The 17,513-nt window shown below is 42.4% G+C and overlaps 1 protein-coding gene across 2 annotated transcripts in view; it reads left to right on the top strand.

Annotated features, from left to right (window-relative positions):
* LOC126236753 (myosin-6) overlaps nt 1-17,058 on the top strand; it is a 300,874-nt gene extending 283,816 nt beyond the window's left edge. For both annotated transcript variants that reach the window (XM_049946291.1, XM_049946293.1), the window contains one exon: nt 15,902-17,058. In XM_049946291.1, the coding sequence (XP_049802248.1) occupies nt 15,902-16,408 (507 nt within the window). In that variant the 3' untranslated portion in view covers nt 16,409-17,058. The remainder of the gene's footprint in view (nt 1-15,901) is intronic.
* Nucleotides 17,059-17,513: the final 455 nt, after the last annotated feature.

Here is a 17,513-nt window from a genome sequence, read left to right as displayed (position 1 = left end):
TCATTGGTGTTTGGCAGTCCTTTATATTATGGCTCATACACTGCCCACTTTAATTTTTTACAGTCCCATCTTTTATTTGGCTTGCAGCATTTACCCTTTCTTTTCATCCCTTTTCTCCTTACATCTTTACATTTACAGTACATTTGGTAATCTGAAACTCACATAAGTACATTAGCACACTGTCATTGGTATACATACATTTACAAAGATTAGTTACGTTTGGAATAAATTAGTTTCAGCATAAGATACAGCATATTTAACACAAATTGCTCTCTGAGAGTACGTAGGTCACTCACTCCTAGGAACATACAGTTTCAGGTCCACAACATTTCTTACACCTAAAGGTCTCTTGGATTTTGGGTAGATCAGGTAGTAAGCATTATCGTGTGGAATGTTCTGTATTATATATGGTCCATTATAAATATATTTAAATTTGGAAATTTCATGGTTCAGTTCACTAGACTTTTCGTGGGTTTTTAAAAGAACATAATTCCCAATTTTAAATTTTGAAACTTTCAGATTTTTATCATGTCTTTTAGATCTAGATTCAGCCTTTTGCTTTGCCCTTTTTCTGACAAATTCTTTCTTTTGACTCAACCCCAAACTTGTACAAGGTGGAAACTCTAGTTTTTCCTCAATTAAACTTTTACTTCTGCTGCCTAACAAAATTTCTTCCGGTGGGAACCCAGTAGTTCCATGATGTACTGTGTTCATGACATTCTCAAAGTCTAATATAAATCTGCCCCAGACTCTCTCATGCCCCTTCCTCTTTTTTCCACAAAGCACCTTGGTCGACTGTGACATCGTCCCAAGATATGTTCCTGACCTGTGAATCATTTATATCTGGTGGCTTTTTCGGTTTCTGGAGTTCAAAGTCTTTACTTACTTGAACTCTTTGCAAAATAAACACTGAGTCGTCCGGTGGCTCCTTCTTTCTTTGTTCAGTCTCCACATCTGGATTTTGTTTTGAAACTTCGTCATCATTAGGTACAATATCGCAATTAGCTGTATTCCCATTATTTTCACTATTACCGAAATATTCGTCATCTGAACTATCGTCAGAATCCGACCATTCTGGATCGCTTTCAGGTTCTAACATAAAATCTTTTCTGAGACAGGCACTAAGTTCTCCCTCTTCATTTTCGTCAGGCTTTAATTTTAATTCAATATCCTCTTTTGGCGAAACGGCCTCATTCTCCACTTTACTCACATCCACTGTTACTTCATATTTAGTGTAATCCTCGTGGACTTCAATTACTTTTAGGTAATTACCTGCCCCTTCTCCACGGTGCCTTTCGGTAGCAGCTTGTACTGTTGGCGGATCATTAACAGAAGTTACTTCCTCGTCAATGTTTAGGATTTCATCCTCCAATTCCTTCCTATCTTTAACCTTCGTCCTATCGGCAGCACGCGTACTTTGCGCGGCGCTATTTACTCTCTCCTCTTTAAACTCGGGCCACGTCACCTTATCGACATCCCTTCGTTTTCACTAATTAACTTCCTTGCTTCATACTCCTTCTTAAAATCCTCCCACTCACATTGCTTGAGGCCCTTGTGCAGATCGTCGATCTGCACACGCCAATTACTTACTTCCGCTAATTCATTCTCGCCTTTTACTTTATTGCTAACACCGCTAACCGCACCTCTCTGTGTATCCACAGTTTCATCTATTATTTCCTTTGCCACGGAATTACCACTCGTAATGTATTCACCAGCTCTTACGGCAATGTTCGTATCTAATGCTGCCTCATCGCTAGCGGCTTCTCTCTGAACAGCTGTTCTGCTAGGCTGGGCCGTTGCCCTCTGATGCTCCACTCGCCTGTTAACAAGTATCGCTCTGCGCGGCAAAGATGACTCATTCGCGCTCGCACCTGACGCTTGTTTCGCAACAACACGTTGCGTCGTTCCACACCTGTCTCTAACCTCTCTCATAACTTTACTGTCGGTCCGGTATCATTTCTTAAATCGGGGCCGGTATATACTGTCCGCTTCCGTTTGGCCCGCAACGTTCGCGGAAATCAGTTTCCCAAGTCGTTATTATTTTGCGCGGTGTACCCTCTACCGCGACCTGAATAACTTCCTCTTCCTCTTCCTCTGCCTCTACCTCTTTGTATTACGTTGACGCGAAACCCATCGCCGTCATTTCTCTCGTCATTATTGCGGTTATTCCTGTTACCAAAATTCTGAAAATTGGCACGACTTTCGCGCCAGTGGTCTTCGTCTTCGACCCTTTCGAGAAATGCTTGGAAGCTGCGATGATTGCTTCCCACGTATCTCTTCGAATCTTCTGGAAGCTTTTTATATAGCTCCCATATGATTTCTGAATCGGATCTTCTCCCTCTTAAATGCGTCAACTTCCGGTACCAATATTCGCAGAAATCTTTCAAAGAATTCCTGCCCCTGTTATCATGAAGCTTGGCCATGATAAACTCGCGCCACAAATGATCCTGTTTTTGTTCAGACCAATATTCTTCCGTAAACTTTTGCTTAAATTCTTCGAACGTCATTCGTTCGGTATTCAAATTAATTCCCCAGCGCTTAGCATCACCTGCTACGGCGCTAATTACAACGTTTATCTTTTCCTGATCAGACAAGTGTTCAGGAAATATTCTCTCGCAATTTTTGATGAAATCTAACGGATGCCATCCGTTATGTTTCTTGGCGGGATCGAAGCGTTCCTCACCTTCCAACAGCTTCGTAAGTGGTGTGCCACTACAGACAACACCAGGTCTATCTTTAATTTTACTCTCAAGATCGAAAATTTTGCCTTGAATTTTCGAAGTATTTTGTTCACATTTTTGTACACATCCGGTAACTTTCTCACCTAAATCTCTTTCAGTGTCTGAAACTGCCTTTTTCAATTGTGAGATTCCATGTTGACATTCGTTTACGATCTCAGTTTTAAGACCGAAAACTTTTTCGTCTACTTTCGTTTCAACCAGAGGCTCTACTTTCTCTTGGATGTTGAGGATTTCAACGTCAAATCTACTGTTAATGTTGTCAATTTCCCCCTGCATAGTATCCATATTCTTGTTAATTGAGTCAATTTCAAATTTCATAGTATTTACTACAGAGCTTAAATTACCCACTTTTTGTTCTACCTGTTCTATTTGTTTACTAATTTTAATTCCTTGTTCTTCGACCTGTGCTTTAAGATGCCCAACGTGTGTTTTAAGCTGCTCGTTCTGTGTTTTGAGCTGATTACTTTGTGTTTTAAGCTGCTCGTCAACGTGTGTTTTAAGCTGACTAACCTGATTACTGACTTGTTTCTGAAGCTGATCATTCTGCGTTTTGAGCTGCTCTGCAACGTGTGTTTTAAGCTGATTATTCTGTCCCGCAATTTGTTTGGTTAATTGTTCAAATAAATCGTTCATGCTTAAAATTTTCACACTGTTTTGTTCTACGGAATCTGTGTGTTCCGATCCTACTTCAAAAGTTTCTTTCGGTTCTTTCTTTATCTATGGAGATTCAAATATGTCAGTGGATTCATTCTCATACCCACTATCATCAACAAAGTCACCCTCTACTTCTTGTTTTATCCCTTGCTGTGTTCGAGGCACTCTCGACATTTCAATCTGTTCGTTAACATGTTCGTGATATTGTATGTACGCCAATTTTCTACCGCTAACGCCATCTGTTATCTGGCTGCGTACACTCCTGTCATTGCCAGCCGCATTTTCCATTACGCTCGGCACACCTACTGTGTCTACGCTCCTGTCCATACTGAATGCAAATTACACCCCACTCCACCGTACTTGACGTTCACTGCTATTTACTTAACTAAATATTATTGCAATTCGTGCCACTGAACATCCACTGTTCGGTATTCACTTTAATTTGTGACCGACAACAACTGGATGTCCTGTCACCGGGAAGCCACTTCTAACACTACGCTACTGCGTACAATACTTATTAAAGCCTGTACTATAGTAAGTTGACAGGCTTCACCTTATAAGAAAGGATTTTGGGGTAGATATTGACCGCGTGTACCCGAATGAAGGCAAAATCAGACTTTCACCCACTCAGTAACAACAATGATGCGTCAAGCAAGTCTGAAGTGCAACTACATGTTAGGACGGACAAGAAACGACACAGCAGATGCTACCAAATTGTTAATAATACGGTCGCCAGCCTAATTAGGCATTAACTGAGTTTCTTCCCAGTACAAGTTGATGCACGTTCATACAAAACAACATGTAATAACACTGCATACTATGGTAAATTTTAGACCCAGGAAATCTACCGAACTAATAATTTCACTTTCTGTACTAATATGGACAAGCCATAAATACACAACAATACACCATAATGTTTACTACAAACTTCGTACTGTCTATTGATCTGATTAAAATCGGGCATAGGTTACTCTAGAAATAGCACTTTCGAAACACACATACAATGTCAATTTTGAAAAAGGTAAAACACTAATAAATTTTGGTTTTATATTGACTTTAACTTTGCTGGTCAAATCAGTTCAGTACACTTCAGAATTTAAATGAATAGAAAAGAAAGGGGGGTGGGACCTTGAAACTGTTATGATCACTGTACTGAAACTTTGATTATTGAAATCCTTAAGCACCCAAGATTTCCAATATATGAGTTATTACTCTTTTTTAGCTTATTTCCTGCTCATTTAACTACCATTATTTTTGTCTCAAACTAATTAAACTTCATTACTAAACCAATTTCAAAATTATCTTCCAACTTTGTCAGACCTATATTATTAGCTTATATATTCTTTAACAACAAAGTTCTTTAAACAATTTCCTAACATAGATAGGTCTGCAGGTAATTATTATTAACATAAACTTTATATCTTCATCTCGGGACACCCGGATTGCACAACATGTGGAAAGGACCCTGTCTAGGTTAGTGATGAGGATAATTAAATGATAGGACAGTTCTGGTAAAAGTTAAGTTGTTATTAAACAGTCAGGAACAAAACTAACACTGGTCCACACGGATACAGTACTAAAAGTTTCAACCTGTTTGTGTCGATGCGGCGGTTGGCGGACGGCGAGATGGCGAGGCGCACAGCACACATACAATCACAGCTATGGCTCTTGATGTATCGGCACTTTGCTTCTTCTTAGCGTCGCAATACTTTTCCATTTAGTGCCTATGATATATAGCCATGCTGTATAGTCGTCGGAAACGGCACATCCGAGGCTCAATGAAATCACGTTTTCCAGGAGAGTCTCCTCGATCCAGAGCGTGTTTCTCAGACCGATGCCCAACTCCGACTACTACTGCTGAGCCCGTTATGCCGTGCCGCGCCCGTGTGCATTTTCCCGCGCTCGCCTGCCATCCACCTTTTACCGCTCCCCTACAGACAGGGTATTCACCAAAGGTTTTGCATTCTACATATCCTAATACATTGCCTACGTATGGACCAGGCGCATAAATACAACTTTAACATCTTACAACAGTTTCAACATTTCTTACATTTCCATTTTGTTATAATATTGCATGCAATTTGACATAAACATTAATATTCACATCGAAAATTGGTTACAGTTCCTTTAGCATCATGGCATGAAAAGAAAAAGAAATGAAATCAGAACATCGATTACACTAATTTAACGAAAATCAGATGAAAAAAATTATTATATGTACAGTTGTTGTTGTTACACACTGAAAATAAAGGAATTACTGCGTCCAGTGAAAGACGGCCCGGATTCAAGTGTACCTGCTGTCTGGAGTGTTGATTGTCAATGGACAGCCCACAATCAAGGCAGATGGCACACCAAGAACAGAAATCTTGAGATTTCAGCGATAGCGGAACAGCCTTACAGAAGAGCACAAGATAAACTTCGAGAAAACGAAAGTCCTCTCCCAGGTATCGACTTGTGTCCTTTGTAGCAAACCGGGGACCTAGAAACGACGGAGAGGCTTTGTCCCGCCATAGCCCTCAGTGGTTCACAACCTCATAATAGGCCACAGCAGTCCACCCACCCCACCGCCGCACAACACCGAACCCAGGGTTATTGTGCGGTTCGGCCCCCAGTGGACCCGCCCCGGGAACGTCTCGTACCAGACGACTGTAACCTCAATGTTTTCGTGGTAGAGTAGTACGCGTACGTGGAGACACTGTTTGCGCAGCAATCGCCGATATAGTGTAACTGAGGCAGAATAAGGGGAACCAGTCCGCATTTACCGAGGCAGATGGAAAACCGCCTTAAAAACCACCTACAGGCTGGCTGGTACACCGGACGTCGACACCAATCCGCCGGGCGGATTTGTGCCTGGGACCGGCACGCCCTCCTGCTCGGGAAGCAGTGCGTTAGACCGCGCGGCTAACCGGACGGGTTAGGTATGGACTTACTAGGATTCCGTAATTTACATCTAGACGAATACTCCGCAAGCCACCTGGCGGTCTTTGGCGGAGGGTGTTCCTGTTATCACTAACTTATTCCCCCCCACCATTCACTGTTCCACATGTGAATGGCGCGTCGGAAGAACGATTGTCGGTAAGTCTCTGTTTTAACTTTAATTTCTCGAGTTTTCTCATCGTGGTTATTTCATGAGATGTATGTGGAAGGAAGCAATAGATTGAGGAACAGTACTAAAGAATCGGTCAAACAAGTTCCTTGCAAGCCGTTTCTTTCGTTCATGAGTTACACTTTCTTAAGATTCCTCCTATGACTCTCAATCTGGCATCTGCTTTTCCTACAGTTTGTTTTATGTGGTCATTCCACACAAAGTCGCTCTGGGTAGCTACTCCTAGATATTTTACGGTAGCTACTGTTCCCTGCGATTTTTCATTGATAGTAGAGTTGTACAGTGGCGGATTTCTTTTCCTACATATGTGCCATATGTTAAATTTATTTACGTTCAGTGACAACTGCCAAAATAATTAAAGGGCTAATTGAAATTAAAATGTGCAATAACAATTTTAACAGAGATGGAGGTTTTAATCTGAATGGTACCTGGAGACGAGCTGTTAAAACAGAGAGTCTTTAGAGAAATACGCTCAAAATCGTAACTTTTAAGGGGAGAGGTGACGCTGGGGTTGGTCTCAGTTCCCCTTCCGTCCGTCAGTTGCGGCCCGGTGGATAGGGGAGGGCTCTCTGCCACATTGCCTATGTCCTGTATTTGCCCGTGCAGATCCTACCCTACACGACGTCACCCGGCCAATAAGAAGCTTGAACGCCACAATGAAGGAAGCAGACTTCGCTCCCAGCAGACATTCATCTCCTGGCGAAGAAGATGGTGGTGATCTTTGAAAGCTCGAGTTTTACCACCGATCTGACGCAGCCTCAACTACGAGAAGATTTTATATTACGATGCCATTGTGAAAACTTCGTTGTTATTAAATTCCTTAATTAAATTTGCGCCATTATGCTGATGAAAGCGATGTCAGGCGTTTGTTGAATTAATCCACATTCATGTCCATAACTGTAGAGAACATTTGGCCATTAATAGGTACCTATGTAACATTCCGACAAGTGACACAGTGATATGGATACAAGACGTATCAGAAAACTGGTCGTGCCTCTCGGGTAGCGTTTATATTGTGTGTAGTCCTTCAACCAAAAACGTACATAATGTCAATAAGAGTCTTGACTCCTTTACGTGGCTATACGGGATGCACAATGGTTCTCCATACCACAAAAGAAGTCGTCCAGCACGTCTTGCAGTACTTCTAACCATTGCTGGACAGACACCTTCTGGAGGTCAGCAATGGTCCTTTGATATACCATGCCTCTTCAATCGAATGTAGATCCTAGAGCTTGCAAGGGTGGGCATTAGCAAGAGTCAGATGGAGCCCAGTTCCGCTTGCATCATGTAAAGAGCACACATGCTGTTGTGAGAGACCATTCCCAAAAATTGCATCTGTCACAGTACTCCTAGGGAACTTCTACGTGTTCCTAACATGATACATCCCTAGATGAGAACAGCTGCAACCAAATCGGCCTTTTTACCCAAAAGACTTTTTGTATTGTGACGTGTCCTTTGAGAGCTACAGATGAACAGACTGATATAGTCACTCTCCCAGTTGCACTGCGGCTCGTCGCAGTACTGTACTCTACCGTATTCACCCAGAGTTCAATGACAGATTGTTAGAAAACAAATTTTCCCTGCCACATGACGCCTTTTAGTGAGGGGAAGTCACTTAACTAGTAGCCTAGCATACACAACAACCTCTCGAAGCTGGTAATACACTGTTTGAATGGATGTTTATGACTCAGAGGCTGCCACGAAGATATTGGCAGAGGAGAGGAGGAAATGGACAGAGATGATGGAGTAATACAGCAAAAGCAACAGTAAATACTACATGGGATGGTGGGGGGAAGCAGGAAAGTTTTGAATGACAATCTCACTATTCCGGATGTAAATGTTAAGAAGAAATTGAAAGTCATGTGGAAAGATCACTTCAAATCAGTTTTAAATCTAGATTGGATAGTTGAGGAGGAGAGGCCCAATGAGGAGATGAGTAACGACAAGGAAAAGAAGTAGAATCAGCACTGTGCAGTATGAAAGGAGGAAAGGCACCAAGTGTAAACGAGGTGTCAGCAGAAATAGTAACGAATAGCTGGCGCTATAGGGTGGCGCTAGTGGACCTTTTCCTTACTGATCCAAGTTGACTGTGATGGAAAAAAAGAGTATAACTACTATTTAATCCGCTTACATCAATAAATACATTTGATTTTAGTAATAAAACTCTACATTCATACAGCGCAAAATTTAAACCTTTTAAAAACTGGATAAAGTTTTACCAAAATATTTTTCAAGTAGCAATAATAAATTTGAAAAGTTGTCCTATTCTAAGCTGGTTTTTATATTGCTAAAGAACTGCTTAATTTTAAGAATGGTTTTAAATGGTTTCTGCTCTAGCTGATCCTTGAAGCGTCAGATGTTAACTGACTAAACGATTGTTTATTAAGTGTCCAATATAGGTATACAGATGTGTTGTTGTGTACTGTATCTGTATAATGTCACAAGCATCCGTCAGCAATATGTACAGGGTGATTATAATTAAAGTTAAACTTTCAGAACGCTGTAGAAATAACACAACTGGTCAGAATGACATCAAATTGCAACTGAATATTATCGGAGAAGGGGGAAAACGTATGGCAGAAGAAAAATAAATAGTTACAAAATGTAGAAATAGATGGCGCTGTAAGCATCATAATTTAATACTGGTCGACTACAAATGACAAATGAATCATACAACAATGCCTAAGGTGTACATTTGACATTAAACAAACTGCACTACTCAGTGTGCATTGGTGTACAGGTGTGATACTGTTGTTAGTTACGTAAGCCCATCCACCACGGAAAGGCCATATAACATCGAACGGGGAAAATCGGTTTTTAACTGTCCTGAGGCCAAAAACCGCATTAAAAGCGTTAATCAAAATCAAATTGGATTATTTTTCCGTGTGACTGGCACAAAACATGTTCAATATGCTGTCCACCGTTTCCTGCAACAAGTTGAAATAGAGAAACAGCATGTTCCACAACTGATCGATGTGTTTCCGGGGTCACGTTTAGAAAGTGTTGTGCAATGCGTGCCTTCAATGAAGCTAAGTTTTTCAATCGCAACACTGAACACAACAGCTTTCAGATAGCCCCACAGCCACAAGTTACACGGGTTAAGATCAGGTGTTCGGGACGTCCAGCCTGTAGGGAAATGGCGGCTGATTATTCTAGCATTTTCGAAATGGCGCTTCAGCAGCAGCTTAAATGGATTTGCAACGTGCGGAGATGCGCCATCTTGCATAAAAATGATCCCATCCACACATACACGCTGTTCTAGAGCTGGAATGACGTGGTTGCACATAAGACACTCAGTGCTTACCGGTGGCGGTACAGGTAACAGGACCAGAAGCATCTGTCTCTTCGAAAAAATATGGCCCTATGATAAATGATGCAGTAAACCCCCGCCACACAGTGACCTTTCCAGGATGAAGTGGTACTGTTTGATTTGCTTGTGGATTTTCCGTTGCCCATATTCGACAATTCTGTGTATTGACATATCCTGTCAGATGGAAGTGGGCTTTGTCTATCCACAAAATCTTCCGTGGCCGGTCATTGTCCACTTCCATGCGAGCAAGAAATTATAAAGCAAAAGTCTCTCTTGTCGGCAGGTCAACAGTAAGTAACTCGTGCACATGGGTAATTTTAAATAGTAGCAAAGAAGGATGTTTTCTAGGATTTTACGCACCGTGCTCACGGGTATGTCCAATGTTCAGGCAATTCTCCGCGCATTACACGTTTGCACACCACCACTCGTCTCTTCCTGCATTGCTGTGGCCACTGCTTCCCCTGACGTCGAATCAATTCGTTTCCTCCCTCTACCAGGTTTGACACCAAAAGAAACCGTCTTTTCGAATTTCCGAATCATTTTCTCCAGACCCACGGCAGTCATCGGACCAATGCCTCTTTTTCCAACCCTTCAGTGCGGAACTTCTGCAGAGCGACGTGTGCACAGTCATCATTACAAGCAGAGCGCGATCCTGCATTGAGACAGTCATGGCGAACGTCGCAGACGCGAAAGGAGAAAAAGCGGTGAACCCGGCGTGTTAATACGAACATCAATGGGTCGTGCCCATGACAGGTGTTTTCATTTACGTATTCTGACACATACAGCGCCATCTATTGATCAATTTTCACTCTGTATTTTTCCTTCTGCCATACATTTTCCCCCTTCCCCCTTCTCCGATAACATTCCGTTGCAATTTGACGTCATTCTGACCAATGGTGTTATTTCTACAGCGTTTTGAAAGTTTAATTATAGTCACCCTGTACATGGACATGGCCTTTTGGACAAGGTCCTGTGAGTTTTTAAATATTTTACCGATGACAAACGTTCATAATGTGCTGAATTTATCCTCTTGAATCTTGTACGTGAGCTTTAGTGTAAAATGAACATATTTTGCTACAAAAAAATGTTTAAGACTTGAAAAAGGCAACTAAGACTGTTGAAACCGGTTGTCTTGAATAAAAAATATTTTGTGCGGTCATGGCTTTTGAATGGTTTTTAGCAGTTAAAACAGCTCGCCTTTCAATGCTCTCAACATGGGAAAGCATATGCTTGCCACAACCTGGAGCCTCATTGCTTATTGAGAGTACACTCTACTGTCAATGTGCAGTTCAGTATTCAGCAGCACATACTATGCTTCACGCATGGTGTAGATGTATTTTCTGTAGAGCTGTACCATGGACAGCAAGGAGAGAATGTTGGTTGGTGGCCGGTGTCCTCGTTCTATACCACAAACTGCATACAATTAATAACTGGGTTCTTTATTCATAAACAAAGAGCTACTTAACTTTTCTCATCTGTATAGTCCACGTAGCCTCAACGCTGTTGAAGTAGAAGTCCGCTATGTTCACTATAAGTTTGCTATGTGCTGCCTGTCTCTGTGCTAGAGGCTAAGTCTGCGGCTCCGTCTCGGTGACAAGCTGGAATTCACACAACGAACTAACTGGACTAACTGGAACGAACTAACTGACTAACTCGAACGAACAGGCCCTCCGGTCCGCAGCGGATACCTTAAATACTGGCAGCCGAGAGGACGTTCGCGGCGCATTTCCAGCGAGTCTTGTCGTTGGCCTCTGTCGATACTCTCGTAACCTCTATTCCACATGGTGTGCTGGCGCCAGCGTATACCAGCACAATAGAGCCATAAATACAGGCAGAATGGCACCTACCGTTCTATGCAGTATCAGGCACTGGCTGCAGACACCAACATACCTGCAATGTCAATTGCTACGTGACTCCATTACAAGATGTTTCTCGCAGACAGAGTGGCTGAACCCACTACGTGTACATAGCCCATCATTTCGTTGCACACGTTATGACGACTACTTCATACGCTGGAATCACAGCCACCTATCCTGACTGGCGGGCAAGAACCGCCACTTCTGGCCTTTCCAACCGGCCGCTATTTCGCTATATCCCATACCAAGACATACATCTCGCTCGAGTCTTTCACATAATGCTTATGAAAGTTATGGAAGGTATGATAATGTCAACCACGGCACATACACCTGCCCCCTCCCCCTCCCCCCCCCCCCCCCCGTCCTCACGCCTCAATTCCTGATCATGACTTCTTTACTTACTGTGCCCCTGGATTGGTGCCTGCATTAATCTGCGAGAGGTGAGCAGGAATCTCCCTTACTTTTTGCAGATCTGACAGAGATAAAAAAGCGGTGTTATAACAGTTTAGATAGGCATATGTTTATAATAATTTTATCAGCTGCATTACTAAAGATCTGATTTTTTTTTTTTTTTTTCAAATACTGTATCTCCAACCTAGCAGAGGGAGTATTATAGGTCGACTCATCACAAACGTTACAGGTCTACTGCGATAGCCATCTGGCGATTGGACAGATAAAACTAGGAAAATTAGCAGACTCATTATCCGTGCTCGGAGATAGACAGCAGTTCTAAACTGCCGTGAATCCGCGCGTGCATACTGTACTGTGGCCAGCACGTATCTTCGGGTTGGTGCTTTTACTTGTTTTTCAGTGAATAAACTTTCGTAAGTGCTGTATTTAAACAAAAGCAACATTTTTTTACCGGTAGACTTTCTTTTACACAAGCTGTTTGCAAAAAAAACATTGTTAGTACCAGTACTGATTACTTCGTATTCCAGAAATGGAATTGATCGAACAAGTATTAAGCGTCTTATCGCTGTCGAGGAAAGGTGTCTGATTCTCACGACTCTCTTTACCACAATAAGGTATGCCAGCAGTCGTTTACTTCTGAGTAAACATACATAAACTTTACATGTGTGATCTTCGATTTGTATAGTTAGCGCCTTAATAGACGAAAGTTCACGTTTGATTTGATTGCGTCTTTTCCTTTATTTCAGCATGCCAGGAAGGAGAAACTGGCAGTAGTTGGTGAAAGAGTCCCTTCACGCAATGAATAAACGAATGGTTTAATTCTTACTTCCGACTAGGTGAAAGTGCCTCCTACATTGCTCTGTCACTTCAGCAAATTCCTTCCTGTACCATCAACAAGCCACGTCCATTATCACGAAATTCAGAAATTCCCGTGGATCTTTGGGCATCAGCTCCTTCATTAATAGGGAAAATGTGCTCCTGCTTTCGTCCCTTCTTTCCAGACAGCGTCGAACTCAATAACGTCTGGCTCTTCACCGTCGTCGCCCTCTAATCCTGTGGGTTATAGACATTGCCAGGTCAATGATTCCAAAAACAACTCGTCCTACATGTGCAAATTTTTGTATGAACGTAAATTAAACATATACTTGTGCAACGAAGTGTCATAATATAAAACGAACATTTGCGTCCATAATTCAGAACAGTAATAACGAAATTCCTTGATAGCTACATAAGAGACCAACAACTATTTACTCGTAATAATTAGGAACCCCGAGCGCTCAGAAATTTTTAATTCGAATGAACGACTTTACAAGAAGTCAAACATCCCCATTCGAATTTCAAGTCTTATTTCTGTCTAGCGCGCATGCGCGGATTCGCGCCGTTAACATCCTGTGTGTATTGCATTATTGGGCGACCATTCTGTAACCCTTGCCTTTGCGTCTGTTAGAATTCCCGCTGTCAATTCTCATATAGTGCAGTCTAGTTCTGTGTTCTTCAGAATTCTTCCAAAAGTCTATATGTCGATGGACTCATAAGCCTTCGCGAAGTTCACTACTGTCTTTTGGTTTTTAAGGCTCTATGTTCTATCAGTTGTTTAGGGTAAACACACTCTAAGACAAAAAAGAAAAAAGAAAAGCGCAGCACCATGAAGGAATTACACGAACAGGACGGAAACTGGTAGATACGATGCACATGCGCAGACAAACAAATAATTACAATTTCAGAAAAAACTGAATGATTTAAATAAGAGGAAGAACTTCACAAATCGGGTAAGCAATACCGCATTGATCCACCTCTGGCCCTTATGCAAGCAGTTATTCGGGTTGGTGTTTGTTGTTAGAGTTGTTCGATGTTTTCCTGAGGGATGTCATGCCATATTCTGTCGAATTGGCGTGATACACCGTTAAAATCCCGAGCTGATTCGGGGGCCGTGCCTGTAAGGCTCCAAATGGTCTCAACTGGGGAGAGATCCGACAACCTTGCTGGCCAAGGTAGGGCTTGGCAAGCACGAAGAAAGGCAGTAAAAAATCTCGCCGTGTCCAGGTGAGCATTGTCTTGTTGAAATATGAGCCCAGGATGACTTTCCGTGAAACGCTGCAAGGTATCATCGTACCGCTGGACTGTAAGGATGCCGCAGATGACAATGAAGGGGGTCCTGCTATGAAAGCAAACGGTACCCGAGACCATCACTCCTGGTTGTCGGGCCCTATGGTGGACGATAATCAGTTTGGTATTCCACCGCTGTCCAGGGCGTTTCCAGACAAGTCTTCAACCTGTAATCTCCTTGACTTAAGCAGAATTGTCTTCAGTGACAAGTCCCGCTTCGAACTGAGTCCAGATGACCAACGAAAACTTGTCTGGAGACGCCCTGGAAAGTGGTGAGATACCAACCTTACTGTTGCCTGCCACAATCGGAAACTTTTGGTATCAGTTTTCTGGAAAGTGTTAGTCCTTGACAACTGTGATGATAAAATATAGCCGACCGCGGTGGACACGCGGTTCCAGGCGCTGCAGTCCGGAACCGCGCGACTGCTACGGTCGCAGGTACGAATCCTGCCTCGGGCATGGATGTGTGTGATGTCCTTAGGTTAGTTAGGTTTAAGTAGTACTGATGACCTCAGATGTTAAGTCCCATAGTGCTCAGAGCCATTTCAACCATTTGAACAAAATATATTTTAATAAGATTTCAGACTATTATTTCGTTTGTCATTGTGTTTTACAATGTCAAAAAAAGGTATTGTGATAACATACTTCCACCAAAACAAAAGAAACACAAAATGTAGCTTTGGATTTGGACACACGTAGTGAAATTTCGAAACGGTGCTCTTAGTCACTGCACTACCAACGCAGCTGATTTCACGATATACGAGCAGCCTGATGAGGTCGCGTGGAAACTTTGACCGTCAGTTTCTCGGAAACTGTTGCCTGTTGGTACCTAAGCCAAAGTGGTTGTCCTTTTATTTTCATCCTATCACCCTGCCAAGTTTTCACTATATCAGGGAGCAGCCTAAGGCGGGTTCCACTTTTCAGCTTGGGATTGTGCTTTCTAATCAGGAGGGTGAGATAAACACACTGGAGAGCACACATGGTTCAAATGGCTCTGAGCACTATGGGACTTAACATCTGAGGTCATCAGTCCCCTAGAACTTAGAACTACTTAAACCTAACTAACCTAAGGACATCACACGCATCCATGGCCGAGGCAGGATTCGAACCTGCGACCGTAGCGGTCGCGCGGTTCCAGACTGACGCGCCTAGAACCGCTCGCCCACACCGGCCGGCAGAGCACACATGATTCATATACGTTTCATTCAGACATATCAGATCAAAAGACCCCTTCAGATAATGCTACAACCGGAATATAATGTCATTAAGTGCTGCCTTTCAGATCTTCTCAAAATTTGCAATAAATAAATTCTATTTCTAACCTCTCCTTACCTACATATTTGATGATAAACTGCTTATAATATTGAGAACATTTGGTCTGTTGTTGCCTTCATACTCTTCAGGAGAAGCAAGCTGTGTCCGTTTTTGCTGCCAAAGTGTAACGACGTAAAAACAGCGTTAACTTCAACACGTGTCACAGTAAGCCACTGTTTGCAGTTACGTATCTGACACCTCAGTCTTGTTTCGCTGTTGAAACATCTAATACCAAACAACTTTCATTAAGACATAGCAACAAAATTAGGAATGAGAATAATGTTGGCAATTTTATATTTTTGGCACTGATCCCGTTGACTTAATGTTTTATCATTCCCTACAGTCTTGAAAGATTGGTGCACCACGGCGATTTGATTCTGAGTTCTTTCTCTCTATTTTTCAGGTAGGAGATACAGTCAAGATCCATTCCAAAGACCTGAACAACACCTTCAATCGGCGTTTCGATGACATTTCGGCAACAATCTTGGATAATCAGACAGGCGCTTTGGCGAACCTGAGCTCAAAGATCGAGCAGGAGATCAGCCAGGTGTGGCGCCAGATCGGCACCATGTACAACCAGCTGTCCGCCTCCACCACGGCGCTGGACCGGCTGCAGCAGCAGACGGAGCAGTACGTCAACGGCAGCCTCCACACCATGGACAGCATGGAGGGCAAAGTCGGCGAGATCACCAGCCGGATGAGCGTCGTCGACGACAACCTCAACTACCTGCTCAAGCGACTCGCTTTCGTCGGCTCCGAGTTCAACGACGTCAAACAAGGGCTAGGGGAAGCTCTGGAAAACATCAGGTCGAGCTTCCTCGAAGCACAGAACAAGATAAAAGAACTCAGTCCAGGCCCCCATGAAATCCCGGATAGGAATCTGAACCTCGGTCAACAAAATGCCAAGTAACACTGCTACATGATGACTATGACATCAAACATTGAGTCAAGTTTATGTAGTAACCTTGAAGAATGAATGGTGGTTTTTACTGTCGGAAACAAAGTCAGGAAAAATTACCGCCAGACACAGAATTAATGGCTCTTTTGAGCTCCTGTGAAGATACCAGCGTTAGTACTCCACTGTAGGGCCACAAATATCACTGCAATCTAACTTTAACGTAGTATTTTTGTAAATATTTGTGTGACTTGTCTTTATGTAGAGTAACAGGCAAGATTTCTTACAATAATTTTTATTGAACTCACAAACAGTTAACAGGTACAACTTATTATAACCGTAAGTATTCCATTTTTGGGTGTACTTACCATATAATTTCGAAGGAGATAAGACTTTTGCTTTTTTGTAGCATGCAACAGCTCCAGTCTCTGTATTCTCTCAGAGATGCCTTAACCTCAGTCAACACTATGCAGGTGCACTGTGAAGAAGACTTCATTATTCTAACATTCTGCAGTTATATAACATCTGATGTCCTAAATGTGAATGGCTTGTGATTTGTAAAGCCCTGCTCATCTGTAGAACATATTCTGTCCACAATTGTACTTCAAGACTTCATGTACAGTGCAATTTGAGCTGAGATAAATAAACTCCACTGGACATGTTTATTTGTAATGATTTATGGAACAAATAAAAACGTCTTCCAAAACATGCTAACTAATCCAACAGATCTACAACAGACCTGTTATAAAATGACAATACAATAAATCTTCATAACCGCAGCGTAATCAAACTGACCTTCTTCCAGCAAAAACTTTGACATGAGATTTTTCTTTCAAGTTAGTTGTCCTCAAAAATTCAATTAGGCATTTTGCATTTTTCTTGCCTGTTTCGTACCTTTATTAACAGGAAGCAAATCGTATAACAATATTGTTTAAGAAGTTTGACACACATAACTAACAGTAGCTGACATTGTTGTAGGTGCACTTTTTGCAGTAATGCGGAGGTCTACCAGCGCCGGCACGCTAGCTCAGCGTTTACGGTCAGGGGGCAGGCCACACTCAAATAGGTAGAAAACAAGAAACTGGTAATGAGCGTGTCTGGAAATAGGGGGGTCGCCGGA

The sequence above is a fragment of the Schistocerca nitens genome, chromosome 2 (assembly GCF_023898315.1).
Source record: "Schistocerca nitens isolate TAMUIC-IGC-003100 chromosome 2, iqSchNite1.1, whole genome shotgun sequence".
Lineage (NCBI taxonomy): Eukaryota > Metazoa > Arthropoda > Insecta > Orthoptera > Acrididae > Schistocerca > Schistocerca nitens.
This window is presented reverse-complemented; position numbering and strand designations above follow the sequence as displayed.